Source organism: Haplochromis burtoni, unplaced genomic scaffold, assembly GCF_018398535.1.
Source record: "Haplochromis burtoni strain Fernald_Lab_line unplaced genomic scaffold, NCSU_Asbu1 Contig_5, whole genome shotgun sequence".
Lineage (NCBI taxonomy): Eukaryota > Metazoa > Chordata > Actinopteri > Cichliformes > Cichlidae > Haplochromis > Haplochromis burtoni.
The window spans coordinates 1449664-1467836 of NW_024582366.1; the positions used below are offsets into that span (position 1 = coordinate 1449664).

General features: G+C 41.1%; 2 protein-coding genes across 4 annotated transcripts in view; one reads left to right on the forward strand and one right to left on the reverse strand.

Moving 5' to 3' along the window:
• The window catches only part of apc2 (APC regulator of WNT signaling pathway 2), a 50620-nt gene that overhangs the window by 23640 nt on the left and 8807 nt on the right, over positions 1-18173 (forward strand). For both annotated transcript variants that reach the window (XM_005923452.3, XM_005923454.2), the window contains 11 exons: positions 3140-3230; positions 4651-5005; positions 5756-5864; positions 6007-6120; positions 6968-7042; positions 14924-15022; positions 15166-15571; positions 15872-15970; positions 16608-16747; positions 17058-17252; positions 17444-17658. In XM_005923452.3, the coding sequence (XP_005923514.1) occupies positions 3140-3230; positions 4651-5005; positions 5756-5864; positions 6007-6120; positions 6968-7042; positions 14924-15022; positions 15166-15571; positions 15872-15970; positions 16608-16747; positions 17058-17252; positions 17444-17658 (1898 nt within the window). The remainder of the gene's footprint in view (positions 1-3139; positions 3231-4650; positions 5006-5755; positions 5865-6006; positions 6121-6967; positions 7043-14923; positions 15023-15165; positions 15572-15871; positions 15971-16607; positions 16748-17057; positions 17253-17443; positions 17659-18173) is intronic.
• LOC102311354 (tripartite motif-containing protein 14) lies at positions 7036-10588 on the reverse strand. 2 transcript variants are annotated; one of them, XM_005923450.3, is made up of 5 exons: positions 10467-10588; positions 9080-10009; positions 8653-8809; positions 8512-8549; positions 7036-8178 (listed from the first exon to the last, which is right to left on the reverse strand). In XM_005923450.3, exons 2-5 carry the CDS (start codon positions 9801-9803, stop codon positions 7619-7621), a joined length of 1479 nt encoding a protein of 492 aa, XP_005923512.1. In that variant the 5' UTR covers positions 9804-10009; positions 10467-10588; the 3' UTR covers positions 7036-7618. The 2 variants fall into 2 exon arrangements, with proteins under 2 accessions (XP_005923512.1, XP_014189401.1); XM_014333915.2 differs by having other exon boundaries at positions 9080-10502.

Sequence of the window (18173 nt, forward strand, 5' to 3'; positions counted from 1 at the left end):
TGGAGATGGGTTTTTGGGGGGGTAGCAGGAGGAGAGAAGCTGCAGAGAGGCGTGTAAGACTGCAACTCTGCTTCCTGGTCCCAACTCTGGATAGTCATATTTTGGGGGGTTTAATAAATTTATCCATATTTCTAGAAATGAGAACTGCTCCATCCAAAGTGGGATGGATGCCGTCTCTCCTAACAAGACCAGGTTTCCTCCAGAAGGTTTGCCAATTATCTATGAAGCCCACATCGTTTCTGGGACACCACTCGGACAGCCAGCAATTTAAGGAGAACATGCGGCTAAACATGTCACTACAGAGTCCCACATTGTTTTGGCAAAGTTGCACACCGAAACAGAATAAAAAAAATCTGACATGTCAGTAACCAGCTGGGCTGAACATAAAATGTCCATAACATGGTTCCAGGGTCACGTGTACTCTTCTTAAGCTTGTTGATTTCATATTAAGATTATTGTAGGATTATTTGTTCAAACTGCTAATCCTGATGTTAAAAAAATAAACCTTTAAATTCAGATTCTCTTTCATATTTTTGAATTTTATAGCCCGTAATCAGACATCTTAATCAAATCAGCTATTTCTATGTCAGAATAATGAATAAATTCACACTGAGAGCGAGAAGGCTGTGAATCAGGCCAAGACTCAAAGGCTGCTGGATGTAAATCCCATCAGCTGCAGGCACACAGACACACATGTTCATGTACACATGTACGCACTGACTCACGTGTCCAGATGCTGAGAGCAGCGAGATTATGAGGCAGAGATCAGCAGGTTTCAGTCAGAACCAGGACAGAGAACGGAGAGAGCAGACATACACACAGAGTTCACTGCTGCACCAAGTTCACCTGTAGCAGGTGAGTCGACTGATAAAAACACCTTTAATATCCAAACTGATAGATTACAACTAGCTGATGAGGAGGAAGGACTGCTTTTTATTCTGCTTTTTATCTCTATCAGTGATGAGGTGACGTTTTATCTGCTGCTTTTAGGGATTATTATCTTTTTATGTTTATTAATCTCATCAGTCAGGATAAAAATGGAGATAAATCAAAAAAATCATTTTGTCTGGTTAGTTTGAAAAAAATCACTAACAGTCATCAGATATTTCTGTGTCATGTAGCAACTAATGTTTATACTGCAGTCATTTTAATATATTCAGTTTAATACCTGTAAGTAGTAACTTCATGGTGGTTTAACCACAGATCTCATGAGATTCAATAGCTGAGTTTTATTTATTTTGGTGGGAAACCAAGTCTTTGTCAACTGCAGAAGAAAAACAGAGCTTTCACTGAGACTAATTGCTCCTGCTTGTACACGGAGGATAATCTTTCTAAACTGTAAGAGAAAATGTTTTTAATACCACAAAAATCCCTGCACTGCTCGCACTGTGCGGATTTCATTCATTTGTCTCTGCGTTCCTGGAATATGCAAAAAAAACATCCATGTAAGTGGGATTTGATCTATATGAATACCAAAATGACACAAAAACGTTTAAAATACAAGTTTGTAATGAAAGTGTGTTTTAATGTATACTTCAACAACAAAAACACAAGAAAGGGTTAGTCAGTTCTTTCAGTTTCCAGAAGCAATACAAAGTAGGTCACAGAATAAAGCGGGAATAAAACTGGACTTTAAAAATGAGGGAAAATGACTTCTCCGTGATGTTTGAAGCTTCTTTGTTGTTATCAAGTCCGCTTTAAATCAAATATACCTTACAGGCTACAAGACCAACAATAATACGCCTCACAGAAGGACCCCAAAAGGCTTATGTTATTATATATAAGATACTTTACTGCTTAATTCGTTTTAAATTTTGATAAAATAGAGGCAGTATAATGTCCTCGTAAGTGGATATCAGGCCCTTGTAGAGCAAAATTTCCACATATGTGGACGCCAGGTCCTAGGAGGTTAAATGGGCAATTTGATTGATTGATTGATTGAATCTTTATTTTGAACATGCTGAAAAAGTACAACAAAATAGAATTAAAAGAGACAAATGAACAAAGCAAAACAAAAGGAAGACGAGCAACCACAACTCCAAATAACGTTCATGTTCAAAAAGGAGCAGGAAGAAGCATAAGCTTCTTTAATCCCACCCCTTTTCCACTATCTAGTATTAATAGACTACAGAAATACCTCATTGCAATTACATTATATGTTATGTGTAATTAATTTTTTTTCTTTTTTTTTATATTTATATTTCACTATGGAAGTTTTATATTGACCTTAAATACAAATCCAGCATAGGAATTATTACATCTAACACTCATTTAAAAACACTCACCACTCAACGTTACAATGAATCACTTTACTGTAGCGAGTGTATTTTTGTAGTAGATGAGACCAAGAAGAACGAGATCAGGAGGGAAGTGTTTGTGAAGCTGACCCAAAAGCACTCGCGGGGAGAGGAAACTAAGTATAATAAAAAGCAAGACGTTTATTTAGGCTGATGAAAAAATAGCCAAACAAGGCGAGACAAAACAAAGAGAACTAAACTAAAACCTAAACTGGAAAAATAAAACTAACCATGAAAATGAGGACAAGAGACAACATGAAACTGAACAGGAACATCCAAAAACATGACTGTGAAATAATCCAAACACAAGTACGACAGCAGAAAACAACACTCTGTGAGCATGACTTGACATGAAGACAACAGACAACCTGACATGAAGAGAAGGAGACAGAGGACTTAAATACACACAAGGGTTTATAATGAGGGAAGTGGAAACACCTGGGGAGACACAGCTGGGGCTAATCTGACATAACAAGACAAAGGAAGCAAAGCAGAAACCAGACTTTCAAAGTAAAACCGGAAACACACAAACACAGAGGCAAGGATGACAAGAGAACAGAGACCTGAAACGTGGGACAGGAAGGCACAGAGTAGAAACACCGAACACAGGGGAGGCACAGAAACACAACCTAAAGACTAGAAATCAAGAAATACTAGTTAGAAATACAAAAAGGAAACCAAAACACTAGCAGAGATAAACCACGATGAAATCAAAGATGAATGATAACACAAAACACTGGGTCTCAGACCCAGCCCCTGACAAGGAAGTGACCTTTTGACCTGGAAATGTCTTTTGTGGAGTTTCACCTGGATACATTCATGTTGTTTTCTTTTCTTCTTAGGAGGTGCTGAAACAACTGCAGAGTAAGCTGGAACAGGAGGCAGGGACCCTGGCATCGTCTGGAAGGAGCGACGTGCTGCACCAGCTTAAAGGTCGAAATCTGGCTTGACATTTTTTCTTTTTTGTAATTTGAGGATTGTTTCTGCCTGAGGACCATTTTCTAGGAACCATTTAAGGAACTTGGGATGTTCACCCCCAGAAAGTTCCCCTCATACTCAACAACATTACGACTTGAGAACCAGGTTCAGATTTGCTCGTCTCTTTTTTCTGGATTTAGAAAAAATGGTTTATGTTGACAATAATTTGCTTTAAAATCACAGTGAGAGAATGTTATAACTGTCTGTTTAGTCACTGTACATCTGGAGACTACATTTCCCCCTTAATTGTTGTAATTTTCCTTCTAATTTCTGTACCGGTTGCACCTACCTGACTCTGCTGGTGTGTGGAGCTCAGAGCCTCCAGTGGGACTAATCATCACTTACAGAGAAAGCAGATTGACTCATTCAGCTAATCTGATTGGCTCCAGCAAGCCAGGCCTCATTCAGTTAAATAGCCAGTTATTGTCAATTACTTTGTCTGGACAGGAATTTGTTCATTTCCAGCTGACAGATGTGTTTATAGACTTCAGCTGTCTGTCAACTCAGCTACACAACTGAAATTAAATCAGTCTAATTAATAAACATAAAACCAACAGTTTAGCTGCATTAACGCTGAATTTAGACAACTTTACTTCAAATGTAACCATACAAACTTAAAAGTGGTGGTCCAGTTAAAAAATAGAGTGTTTTAGTATTATTTATGGTACTGGTAACCAGTGAAAGCCAGCCGGGGTTAGACAGATGACAGATTTTATGACAGAGCATTTAAATAGAAAATAGATTGTTGCTAATGACAGAATATTTTTGTTTACACGTTTTATGAGTCACACAAATTTAGCATTTAAACACCAAAACATCCAAAGAAAAAACAGATTTGCTGTTAAAGTCTGAAAAAAGTGGAGACGTTTGTTGTTTTTTTTCCTTAAATATAATTTTAGATCACAATAAGCAAAATGAAGACAAGCCTATCACCTGCATAGAAATGACCAGATGTAAATGGCCTGTATTTATGTAGCGCTTTACTTAATCCCTAAGGACCCCAAAGCGCTTTACACATCCAGTCATCCACCCATTCACACACTGGTGATGGCAGCTACGTTGTAGCCACAGCTGCCCTGAGCCTGGCCTCTGTCAGTGCGGACACTTAATGGATTAAACACAGTATAAGTCCTTTAACAAAATAATTTTATGCAGAAATATTGCAAAAAATGTGAGTATAAATATGCTGAAGAGTATTATTGACGAATAAAAGATAGTGACTGTAATTCTAAAATCAAACGCTGAATATCCCGGGGCTGCTGTTACATCATAGGCAGAAATTCCAATTTTAAATAAACCAGATTTAAAAGTAGAGCCTGAGTTGTTGATCTGATGGCTCTTGACCCTCCTTCACCTCCTCCTCCTCCTCCCTCAGAACTCCACATGGACCTCACCAATTACTACGAACTCAAACATCAACCTCATAACCTGAGGCTGCTGACAGGCAGCCTAGGAGGGGCGGGGCCAGGTGTTGGCGGAGGTGCAGAACTAGATGATCACCTAGCTCTGGCCCCGTCCTCGTGCTCCTCCTCCTCCTCGATGGCCGCAGTAAGCAGAGGTAGGAGTCCTCACCGATCGGCATCCTGTCAAAGCACAGTGTCTGCCGGGAAGACTGCCGCTGTCATCCTGCCGCATCACTTCCTGGATGGAGCCCCGCCCAAAATAGCTATGATCACTGGAGCAGACGGACGAGTGATTGACCATCACCTGGACGAGCTGTGCAAGGAGAGGTAAGCTGATTTACATAAATATTAACTGAAGCACCTCAGGGTGGGAGGTCACATGGGACTGGTACAGTCAAGTTCACCCAGAGCCTTCATCTGAGTTTACAGATGACACAACGTGTGAGAGAGCTGATCAATCAGCAATTTTTTAAGATTTTAAATAGTGAAATGTATAATAACACAATATAAGTAGTGTTTAACTGTGAAATGTCCAAAAAAAACCTTTTTCTAAAGTGAAATTAGACCTGCAGGCTAATGTAACTTGTTCCATGGTAGTTAAGATGAAGAGCTTTTCATCTGATGTAGCCACCAAACGAATGGCAATAAGCTCCGCCTTACTTTGCGATTGTGGCTCAAGAGTTGGGAGTTCGCCTTGTAATTGGAAGGTTGCCGGTTCGAGCCCTGGCTTGGACAGTCTCGGTCGTTGTGTCCTTGGGCGAGACACTTCACCCGTTGCCTGCTGGTGGTGGTCAGAGGGCCCGGTGGCGCCAGTGTTCGGCAGCCTCGCCTCTGTCAGTGCGCCCCAGGGTGGCTGTGGCTACGATGTAGCTGCCATCACCAGTGTGTGAATGTGTGTGTGAATGGGTGGATGACTGGATATGTAAAGCGCTTTGGGGTCCTTAGGGATTAAGTAAAGCGCTATATAAATACAGGCCATTTACCATTTACCATTTACTTGATGCTAATCAGGTTTTAGCCTGTCAGTGTTATGATGTATGGTTATAATATAATAATAACGGTTACAACTATCTACAGGGACCTCCTGCTGGGGGAAATTGACCGAGAAGAGAGGGAGCGCTGCTGGTTCTTCAGCCAGCTTGAGGAGCTGTCACAGAAACTGGCCCAGCTGCCACGCATTGACACGGTGAGAGTTTATTGATATAATAAAGGATATAACCACAGAAATGCAAGCTTTGGGTGTTTTTACTCATACATGGACTTGTTATTTTGTCCAGTAATCAGAGAAACCTTTGACCTCTGACCTCGGTGTGTTTCTCCTGCTACAGTTTTCACTACAGATAGACATGATCCGGCAGAAGCTGGAGTTCGATGCTCAGAAGATCCGGTCTGTGATGGAGGAACGCTTCGGCACCAGTGATGAGGTGGTTCACAGGACGCAGGTGAGCTTGATCAACTCAGTTTCCTTAATAACAACTGAAAGAAGCCAAACACTGGACATTGACATTTCCATAGTTTTATGAAGTCCGTTTCTGAAGTTTTGCCACCGCTGTAGGTCATGTTTGGATAAACTGTTACCAGCTAGTGCTGTCTGAGTTTGGCCCAAACGTGTAGGTTCATCACACAAACACACACCTGCCAGTCAGTAACCACCAGAATTTCTCACACATCTTTATAATTAGTATGATTAACCTCACAGTATGTCCGATTATCTGTCACATAACTGCACTGAAATGTGTCATCAACAGTACGAATACGGCAAACAGGTCAACTTCAGTAACTGCCAGCAAGTGGATGTGAGGCCTAGTAGGCAGTCAGCTGCTTTACCCACCTGTGTTAGCGTCCACATCACAAAGAGTTCATATGTGTAATGAAGCAAAGTCAAAGCCTCCATGAATTTAAACAGCTGCTGTGAACAGGTATATTATAGTAGGCAAATCTCTCAGAAACCCCATATCAAATATAACTCTTGATGAGACATGCGATAGCCAACGTTGTTACTTTCTTTTTTAACCCTGGATATCACAGTAATATAACTGAAGTGAATTATCGTGAGAACCCTAATCCACGCAGAGGGTTCGTCGTGGGAACAAAATGGCCGTGAATAAAGTGCAAATCCACAGCTTGAGTCATCAGTCCCGGTATTCATGATGACATGTCAGAATAATTAGATTAGAAACTACAGCGACCAGAGATTTCTGCCAATGAGATGTGTCAGCGACAACTGCTGGTGGAAAAAACACATCTGGATGCATCTGAAATGTGTGTGTCTGTGTGTGTGTGTTGCAGAAGCGTGTTGCTCGTCTAGAGCAGCTGGAGAAAGAGCTGCAGGAGGCCCGAGGGAGTCAGGAGAGCCAGCTGCAGGTCAGATATACTGTACACTCTAACACACACACAGCAGTGTGTGAATCCACAGGATATTTGTGCATTAAATGTGTTAGTGATGAATTCTGTAGACGCTTTAATTGGATGCAGAGATGTCACATGGCGAGTATAAGAGCTGTGATTGGTCAGCTGAGGCTTCTGGTGTCTGATGCTGGTGGATTTTTTTTCTTGTGGGTGACCAACAGCAGAAATGTGTAAAAATCTGTTGCTAGAAAAAAGGAGGAAAGGTTAGTATTCATGATTGCTGTGATCCAGTGTTGTGATATCAGCATGAATTCAGACAGAATAAGGAAGTCGTGTTTATATCAATGTAGTTTGATGTTTCATCACATAACCTGTTATTTGCAAAGCTGTGGGTATAGTTTTTGCATCTCTGCTCTCACTGCATTGTCCAACTTCTGAAACCCCGCCCCCAATCTACCTCTGAAAAACTTCTCCTACAGCATGGAGGGAGACTGCATTGCTCCAACAATGAGTAACACTGATGAATAACTCCACATGATGCTCTCAGCCAGGAGAAAAGTCTCATTTGGGTATCCTGGGGTCGTCCTGTTGTCACTTTAGTGCATGTTCCCACTCCAACTCTACATGACAGAGAGACACTGAGCCGTTGTATGCCCACACCCAGAACCCCGGGTACAGTGGCTCAGTAAAGGCGCAGCTGAAAGTGTGGAGGTGGACCATCATGTCCTGAGAGACGCAGTAGAAGGACAGAGCGCCAGCAGGCCAGTTTAGATAGATACCAATTCTGTGGGTGAAGTTCTCGGGTGAGAGCGACTTTAACCTCTTTCTGTTGTGACACGGAGTGTAGCTTCCCTCTGCGCACTCCACAGTCCAGGAACGCTCGTTGTGTCCCAGCAGGCAGTTCACCGTGTCTCCATCTCTAGAGATGTTGTTGTAGGTGACACCGATGTCAGCACCACCTCTCCACTCCACCTCCCAGTACACCTTGTCGAGCAGTCCCTCCCTGCACAGGACCTGAGGACAGAACTCAAACCGCTCTGGATGTTCTGAGTATTGATGTTCTGACCAGACACGAGTTGCCTTCCTGTTACTGTCAGTTAGAAGGATCTCAGAGTTGGCAGTGTTGGGGTCAAGGGTCAGGTAGTGGGCAACTGAAGGTGAAACAGGAGAAGCTGATTAGCCCGGGACTGAGCTTGGGACATGACCACCTCATGAACAGCCATTCTCAGAATGAGTAATTACATTTAATGGTCTTTACTTTAAAAAGTGTTTTTTCTTGAAGGAAATTAGAGTCAGTACTTAATGATTATAGGCTGCGATACCACCCTGTCAAATATCCCAAAATTTCACAGCTAGATTGGAACTATTATTCAGGGAGAACATTACCAGGAGATTTTGTAGAAAAATTAAGGTATTGGAAATCAAAGGGTTTTAAAGTGGCCTTTAAAGACACAGAGACATTAAAGAAGCAGAGGTACAGTTACAGTTTTTCAGTGCCCACAGGTGTCCTCCTGGCAACTCCCTAAAAGACCAGAAACAGTCACAGCATAAAAAACATGTAACATCTGATCAGCGTTACAATTACATCTATTTGGAAATCGAATGTTTGAAATGGTTTGGCTCACTTGAGGTCTGCTTTGTCGGTGTTTCCCACAGCGATCAAAGTGAGCCTAGACATCAAAGGACACTGAACTGTTTCTGAAGGTTCATCTTCTTCCTCTTCCTCGCCTGACGCCGCTGACGAGTCATGTCCCCCCTTCCCGTTCTCACTTAACTGATCAACTGAAGAAAATAAATGAATACACAAGACGAGTTTTAAAATAGAAAATTAATCAAATGAAGATTTCGATCCATCTGTTTGATCTAATTGTTTAAACAACTTCAGCAGATTTGATTCATTTGAAGCTGAATGAAGAAAAAAAAATATTTAATTTACCTTCAATTTTCATCAGACGCACAAACACACATATGAATATGACAAAATAATAAAAACCAGAAGCTGTGGTAGAGTTTGACTGTAAACATGTGTGGGTTTTTTAAAGCAGGACGCACCTTTCTCCGATGCATGCATCGCCTCCTGGATCTGTTGTGTTTCAGAGGAAGCCTTCCTCCTCTCAGTTACCTCCTGGGAAATATTTGCATCCAGCTTGCTGTCGTCTGAGTCGTTCAGCCTCTCCGTCGTATTGTTATTAGTTTCCTCGGTGCTAATTGAGTTTTTGTTCATAAATCCATTATCCGTTTGTTCCTCTGCCTTTACTGGGAGTGTCTTCCTAACTTCCTGACTATCGTTTGTTTTGGGGGTAATCTTTGAAAGACTACCTCTCTTGAACAGATTCAGGAGGGACTCGTCACTTCTTTCAGCTTTAGTGGCTTTTATCTTGGCAGCGTTGGAGGAATCTAGCTTTGCAGCACCATCTTTGTCTTCATGCTCCTTTGAAAGGCCGATTCTGAAGATGCTGGAGATGTCTTCTTTCAAATGATTCAAGTCCTCTTTGAGCAGAGTCAGAGTGCTGGTCGTCTTTTCTGGTGGCTGTGTTGTTTTAGGATTTGTGTCTTTGTCCTTGAACACTTTCAACAGTCCTTCCTTGAACTGGCTCAAGTCCTCTTTGAAAAGAGTGAGCGGTCTGACCGACCTTTTCTCCGTCTGACTCGTCTTGAGTAAATCTCTCACCTGATCATCTTTACCGTTACAGTCCTCTAGGTGAAGTTTGTCGTCCTCGTGTATGTCAGTCTCTGTCTCATCCTGTTGCTCTGAAGGTTTTTCACTGTGGCTCATTTTGTTGTTCTGTGAAACTCTTTAATCCTTGTGACGTGTTCACAGCAATCTTTAAGATATTGATATTTAGGCTGTGGGGATCACCTGTACGAACAGATATGTGTGGAAATGATACATTTGATTTCTGACTGTAGCACTGCTAATAAAAGGATTTTAAGGAGACAGCTGGGCTCTTCAAGTGTCTGACCAGGATGCCATCTGGATGCCTGCAAAGGGAGATTTTCCAGGTCAAAGCAAGGATTCTAAATCCCTTCTGGTCTGGTGAAAGGGGAACCCGGGGTAGTTTGCTCAGACTACTTCCTCTCTAACCCAATTCTAGCTAAACAATGACAAATAACAAAATACATGTTCTCTAAAAATGTTTCAGGAACTAAAATGTTTCTTCTGGACAGAAAAAAAGTAACCGGTAATTTTCTCCTGAGCTCTGAATGACAGATATTAATATTCAGTCTGCTACATTTAAAAATACGACCATTTCCTGTCTAAACAGCTGATTCGGTCCTTTTAAAGAAATACTTGAATCATATGATTTTCTGAATCCAGATTTCACAGAAACAGAAAGCGCGTTCATACGTAGTTGGTAAATCTCAGGTCATGTTTAGGCTTGTTAGGAGTTAATCCAATAATCTACTCTTAACAACAGCGTCTCATTGAAATACTCACATCTGCTTCACGTTTCTTCTTTTTTCATTTGCGAACCACGAAAAGATTTGAAAACAAAACACCAAGGCCTCACACACACACACACACACACACACTCTCTGTCTCTGCTGTAAATCTGTGTCTCCCTCTGGTTTTCTTGCATTTCTGAACTGGTTTCTGGTTCAACCAGTTTGTCTCCATGTTTTCACCTTACTGCAGAGCAGACGATTGGTTGGCTGTGGGGAGTGCTTCCACTTTGCTTCTGCTGTGACGAAATATGAAGTCAAGTTCAGTTGCATGGCTGTAGTCACATGGTCCGGTGCCCTGAAGCAGAAACTACATGTTGGACTACCACTGACCATCAATGTACACAGCAGTCCAGTAACATGGCCTGAAATTTAAAATATTATTATTATTATTTTACCTGCACAACTGGTCGGCATTCTTATGCACAACAAATGTTTGACAGCAGACCATTGGGTGCAATACAAAAAGCAATAACAATGTTTCTTCCCAGACTTTCTTTCTTCACACATAAACAGTCTTTGATGTGGAACCAAGTGCTCCATAAGAAAATCCCAGAAATTAGATATTCAGTTCAATAACTGAGCAAAAACTGTTTGTATCTCAAAGGTGTTTAAACTCATTTCTGATAAAGGTCAGTCAGTGCAGCTTTACAGCTAAACCGAAACAAAAAGGATTTATCAGTCAAGTGTTAGTATTTGGTCAGATGTGCAGTGAGATGTAGCAGTTATATTTTTCCCAATAAAACGAAATCCTGGCATCTTATATTTATGATGCTAAGCATTTTGCATGTTAATTTTCATTACTTACTTTTGCATTTTTTAAAAATGGGATAGCTCATGTTTACTGAGCATTAGCCTCCAGACCGGGAAAAAGAAGCCACAGATTAAGAGTGGAAGGCTGCAGTTCCTCTAATGGCTGCATGTGGCGGCTTTGAAAAGGAAGTTAATCCTCAAAAACACTTTACAGCAGAAATAAACACATTTACAGCCAGTTTTGGTCTCTGCAGCTAAACTTTCCATCAAGCAACTGTACCAGGGATGTTTTTTTTTAAAAATAAGTCACCTGTTTAAATGAGACTAAGGCTTAAACTTGATTCGAGGTGTTGCCTCTTATTCACACCTGGATGCTGACACAAGCAGCTGTAGATGCTAGCTGTCCACTATGGCTGGCATCAGCTAATCGAAGGCGCTGCCTGGACCTCAAAGTGTGTCCAATGTGCAAAATTATTAAAAATAAGTGCATTTAAGTGTAACATGTTAATTAAAAGTTCTTTCCAACTGCAGATGGAAAGAAACTGTTTTTGTGAGGTATTGGTCCAGATGGACTGAGCCTTCTGCCAAATGAGTGACTCAAAAAGCTGATCCTATGTCCTGCCTGCTGGGTTCTGCAAGCTCACGCTGGTGATTTTAACTGATTTTTCAGCCCAGCAGATACTGCTTATATCTATCTGAAGTGTAAATACTTGTTCGTTTAATGGTTCTTTATAGCAACAAACTCGGGACCTTTAGATTTGGTTTTACTTTTTTCTGACACTAGAAAAATGTATAAAAAATTATATAAGAAATTCAGCTTTATAAACAAGGATTGTTGGTGATTGCAGCAAACCTGAACTTATTTGAAAAACTCTGTAGACCCATCAGTTTATCAGTGATCTGCCAGCTATGTGTCAATTAGGTGAAAACCTTTCATTTGTGGCTCCTATAAGAAAGTGCTATTTCTTAAAATGCATCAGAGAGTGAAGAAAAAATAAAAACAGACAGAACAGATTTTAAGCAGCTCCGCTCTCCTGCTCTTCAGCTTCCACTCGTTGCTGTGCAGAGAAACCTGTTTTTTTATGTAGCTCAGAGCTGCGTTACGATTGGCTGTTGCCAAGCTGCAGGGTTGGCACTGAGCAAGTGTGTCTGAGATAAAGAGAGCGAATCGGTGCTTCTTTTCTCTGCTCTGCCTCCCTCTGAGAATAATGAGACCACAGAAATGGATACGTGGATGCCAGACAGTACTAACAAATATCACCTCATTAAAAGGGTCAATTCACCCAAATTACAACAGCTCCAGCCCTTCTCCTGCTTTGGGATTCAGGACCTGTCCTGGTTTTATTTATCCAGGTTTAAAGATATCTGTCTCCATGACAACAGTAGAGACAGAAGGAATTTATTTTGTGTTGCTGACAAATTTGAAACATGAATGTCTTTTTAAAAGGATTTATAACTTTACAGGGGATAAAAACAGATGATAAAAAGATTACAGAAAGAGCAGTCCATAAAAATGTTCTGAGAGGCGTCTTTAATAAGATTCTTGTGGCAAAAGCTCAGCGTGACCTGATGGTGGCAGTAGCCTATCTCACAGTCTCTGACTCTGTGGATGATTGTGCAGCACCTGGATGGCCGGTCTAAGGCTGAAAGGTTTCAAAATAGTGTTTGAGTGTTTATGTGTTTTAGTCTTGCTAGAGGTGGTCGTCCTCCCTCATAGTGAATGAAAGTGATCATGTTTTATCTCCGCCGCATGCTGTCGGCCATTTTCTCGTCACGTTGCAGCTGCTCGTGTTGGAGGATGTTTGGATCCGAGCCAAAGATTCAGTCTGTCCAACTGGAGGACGGAAAAATATTCAGGAGGAAAATAGAGGAAAATAGAGATTAACACACACACACACACACACACACACACACACACACACACACACACACACACACACACACCTCTTTGTCTGTAGACAGTCTTTGGCTCACACATCACACCCCTAGGCGTAACCATGGTGATGGGATGAAAGGGGGGGTCTTTGATGGGAGTCTCTGAAGGTTTCAGTCTGTGAATCCAAATGAAGCTGTGTGTTTGTCAGTGGATGTCTATCTGTGTGAGGACCAGTGTGAGTTTTAGACCTGGTGAGGAGGGTCTGGTTTTCACTGCTGGACAGACCTTCAGCGGACTCAGGTGTGAAGGGTCAGACCTGGTTTTAGGGTTCATGCTCTGGTTTAGGGGAAGCTCTTAGGAAATAAAGGTCCTCACAAAGAAATTAGAACAAATGGATGCAAGAAGATTGTGATACGGGCTCTTAAATGAACATTTCACAGTAAAGACATCAAAGATCCTACATCATCCACATGTCCTCTGTCTAGTGTTTCCTAAGAAATCTCAATATAAATTCTGCAGATGTGTAGAATATTTTAATCGGTTCGTAGAGCATTAATAATAGAGCTTGACATTGACATTAGCTGATATTCAGCCCATTCTGCTCATCTCTGTCTTGCAAATCTTTTAATTCTTGGACTCTACTAGAGTAGCTTTGCATGATTCAAGGTTCAAAATAATCCTTATTTAGCTCTACTGAGCTTACTGCAGCCCTTCAGTTCATTCCCTGTCTGAAACCAGCTGTTTTAGCTCCTCCTCCTTTAAGGCCAACCTCCATGTCATACAGCTTTGGCTGGTTTGAATAGCAGGGTCTTACACAAATGGCTTTTCTTATTATAACATTCATGTTAGCCTGATGACTAATCCTGAACACACCAGCATGTGTCAGCAGCTTATTTAAACCACATATTAACATTTACAGCCCACCGTGTGCCTGTAATTGGTAAATGTATTTTTCCAAGTAGAGGGGTGACGAGTTGCTCTATTTATTTAGAAGACACACTCGCTTTATTTGGGAAAACGCAGGAAAACAGATAAAGCCCAGATGTCTCAGTTTTACAGAAGCTTTCACTTGTGGACCTGTTGACAGCGTGAACTTTGTCTCAAAACCCCACATGGGGATGTGATGTGATTTGTGCATATCAGGCGATTCGTGCACACGTTGTTAAGGTTCTGTAAGTGAGCAAGAGGGATTTTACCTTTTTAGACATTTGTATGCACAGAAAACATTTTGAAAGAGAAAATTATCCGACTTGTGAAGATGAATTTATAAATTATAAGTGATCAGCATTTATTCAGGTTTGGGTATATGCATTTGTAAAATAGTTTTACATGTGTTCATATTGCTTTATATTTTTGTGTGAATTGAAACACGCACTTATGAATCTTTGTGTACATTTGTGGATCATACCAAACGCATTTGTAACATTTTTGAGACAAATTTTTCTTCATATGAAACAACGATCAATGTGTCCACACCAAGATGATTATTATAAATAACTTAAATTAAAATTAAATGTATACAAATATTTACTGTACATGAATAAAAATGTGAAATTATCACCTGCAGATTTATCACCTGCTTCCATGTTTATCGTAGTACCTGTTCTGAACAGGTTTGTTTGAGGTAAACATCTCCCATAATGTTAATGATAAAAATAAAACTGAACTGAAAATATAATTTATTTTTTCCAAATAATGATAAAGGAAATTAATTTAAAAAATCAAAAAGTATAGCTGTATATGCGAAAGGTGGAGATCAGACTAGAAGTAGGTCAAAGATACCATCTTTATGCATTTTTCTTCTTCTGTCTTTCTGTGTGCAGCTCTCTGGTGCCGAGAAGCCCCCTGCTGGAGAACCAGAGAACAGCAGCTCATCATCAGCCACAGCAGCAGGAACAGAAGCTGCAGACGGTGGTAGCAAGGTAGCAACACACCAAAAACTCAATTAATGTCTACAACATTGTACTTATAGAGTGAAACTTACAAAAGCGTACCCTGTCATTGTATAGTTTGTAACTATGGCTGGTGGAAGTGGATAAGATCGTTACTGATGTTTCCTCCGCAGGTGGAGATGGTCTTCTGGTTGCTCTCCATGCTGGCTAACAGAGATAAGGAGGAGATGTCCCGGACTCTACTGGCTCTCTCCAGCTCTCAGGACAGCTGCATTGCCATGAGAAAGTCTGGCTGCGTCCCCCTTCTGGTCCAGATTCTGCATGAAGGCCCGGACGGAGGCAGCGGTCCTGGTGAGACAGCAGCGGGTGGTACCACAACAGGCTGCAGCCGTGAGGCCAAGTCCAGAGCAAGCGCTGCCCTCCACAACATCATTTACTCACAGCAGGATGAGGGCCAAGCCCGCCGGGAGATGAGGGTCCTGCACATGCTGGAGCAGATCCGGACCTACTGCGACAGTGGCTGGGACTGGATCGAGAGCCACGCCGGGACACCTTCACCAGGGGGAACCAGAACCACAGGTGAGCCATGTTTAAAAAAAAAAACAAAACCTGAACATCAGAACCCGAGCAAAAAAACATAACGGGGTTCACTAACTGGTGGGTGACATCACAACACCTACATCCATCTTTTGTACAGTTAAAGATAAACAAACTTACATGTTACATTAGTTGTATCCTACAGTAGAGGACAAAAATCTATAGATACAGACAAAACCACCAGTGATCCAAGTTCCAGTAAATCTGATGAAACCAAAACGACATGTTCAAAATAACGCAAACTTATGTGGATTAAGTTAAACATCTTGTTTTTCTCCACAGATATCCCTGAACCCGTGGACCCTCAAATCTGTCAGGCCATGTGCGCCATCATGAAGCTCTCCTTCGAAGAGGAGTTTCGACGAGCCATGAACGAATTAGGTTTGTTTGACACCAAAGGACCCGTTTGCAGTTTCTTTGGCGCTTTCGTTTTTATGCCCGATTGCACTTATACAGTGAAAGTATCAGTTATTTCCTGTAATGCATAGATTTGATATTTGATCTGTTTTATTTTTAATGTGTTTTTCAGCTATTTCAATTCAGTTTAATTCAATTTTATTTATACAGCACCAAATCACAACAACAGTCACCTCAGGGCGCTTTATATTGTAAGGTAGACCCTACAATTATACATACAGAGAGAAACTCAACATATGACCCCCTATGATTTTTTTTATTATTCAATGTTGGAATTTATTTTGCAATTACCACAAAATATTTATATTTTAAATAGCAAACATATTTAATAAAGCCATGGAATATAAATTCTGTCTCATCATTGGGGGAGTCACAGTAGAGCAGTGGTGCGTGGCAAAAGTAATAAAAGACGTTAAGACAAAGTAAAGGTTAGAAGGAGTTTTGGAAGAATTTAAGATTTGAATTTGGGCCAAAGTTTGGGAATGACTCCAGTAAAGTATCAAGTTTAAAAATACTTTGGTTTATCTTTGCTACAGCAGAGCTTTGATTTGTAGTATGTGTTTCGGTATTTTCACATGAGTTTGTTTTTTATTTCTTTCAGGCGGTCTGCAGGTGGTGGCAGATCTGATCCACCTTGACCAGGAAATGTACGGCATGCAGAACGACCCCATCAACATGGCTTTGCGTCGCTATGCAGGGATGGCTTTGACCAATCTCACCTTCGGGGATGTCGTCAACAAGGTACAGAAAGGCACTGTGAGGAGGTTAACTGACAGCAGTGCAACAATAGCAGCACCCCACTCACACCTGCACTCCCTTAATCTGCCTTTTTCAAAATGATCACTTTAATCTAAAAGTCCCAACAGAAGTCTGATCAGGACAGATAGTTTTGCTGTCAACACAATTAATAAATAAATCTTAAATTTTCTTTTTAATTTATTATTTTCTCTGATCATTTTTACTTGCTTTACTTTGACAGTAGCATCATTTAAATCTGGCTCAGCCCTTTTTACTGATCCATTACAGTAATACATTCATTTTACTCCTGCAGGCCACTCTGTGTTCGAAGAAGAGCTGTCTCCAGGCTTTGGTGGCCCAGCTGGCCTCCGACAGTGAGGAGCTCCATCAGGTGGTCTCCAGTATCCTGAGGAACTTGTCCTGGAGGGCTGACATCAGCAGTAAGAAAGTCCTCCGAGACATCGGCTGTGTGTCTGCGCTGATGACCTGCGCGCTGCAGGCCACCAAGGTAATGAAAACAAATCTCCCCCCAGAGAAGGAGAAGCTTTTATTTTGGAAGATCATAGAGAATAATCTGGAGGAACGGAATGAAACAGAATTTATTACAACATTTAAAGTTTAAGCTTTTTTCTTTTTGTTTTTTACCATTTTTCCTTGTCATACCTAAGAAACCTGTTTTTGTGTTTTTTGGTTCTGCAGGAGTCAACGTTGAAGAGTCTTCTGAGCGCTCTGTGGAACCTGTCCGCTCACAGTATCGACAACAAGGTAGCAATCTGTTCGGTGGATGGCGCTTTGGGCTTCCTGGTCAGCACACTGACGTATCGCTGTCAGACCAACTCACTTGCCATCATCGAGAGCGGCGGAGGAATCCTTCGAAATGTGTCCAGTCTGGTTGCCACACGAGAAGACTATAGGTGTGCTCATGAGACTCAGAGGTTTCACCCTCATCTAACGTTCCCAGACAACAATTATTTCCATCCATGTTCATGATAAACGTTTCATGTAAAAACTTTAAACATGAGCATATGTACAGGTAATCCCAGTGAGCTAATTGCTTAGACTTCAGACTGCTCTCAGTGCTCAGGTTAACACTTTTTTTATTCATGGATCTGTATGATGTCACAGAGGAGCTGGCACAGAAGCCGCAGCAACAGGATATTAATAAATTATGCAGATTTTCCCCTAAAAACGGGGCTCTATTGTAATTAGATTTCTATTCACTGTTTTTTTTAGATCCCTTCCTCCTATTCCTGTATTATATTAAAATAAATTTGGAGACATTTGTAGAAAAAAGTATCAGATTTTATTCAGACATTGTCGTATTACATTACGATGATGCATTAGACAGGAGATACAATGTGATGTTCACCAGATATATGATCAGAAACCATACAGTAGTATAAAATAACATAATCTGAACTAAACATAA

Bases quoted from the DNA above. Each gene is read 5' to 3' on its own strand.
- LOC102311354 (XM_005923450.3), bottom strand. From the start codon at position 9,803: ATGAGCCACAGTGAAAAACCTTCAGAGCAACAGGATGAGACAGAGACT. The intron at 8,550-8,652 runs GTGAGCCAAACC...CTGGTCTTTTAG, and splicing joins ACCGACAAAGCAGACCTCAA to GGAGTTGCCAGGAGGACACC. The intron at 8,179-8,511 runs GTAACTGTACCT...TTTCACCTTCAG, and splicing joins CCTGTGGGCACTGAAAAACT to TTGCCCACTACCTGACCCTT.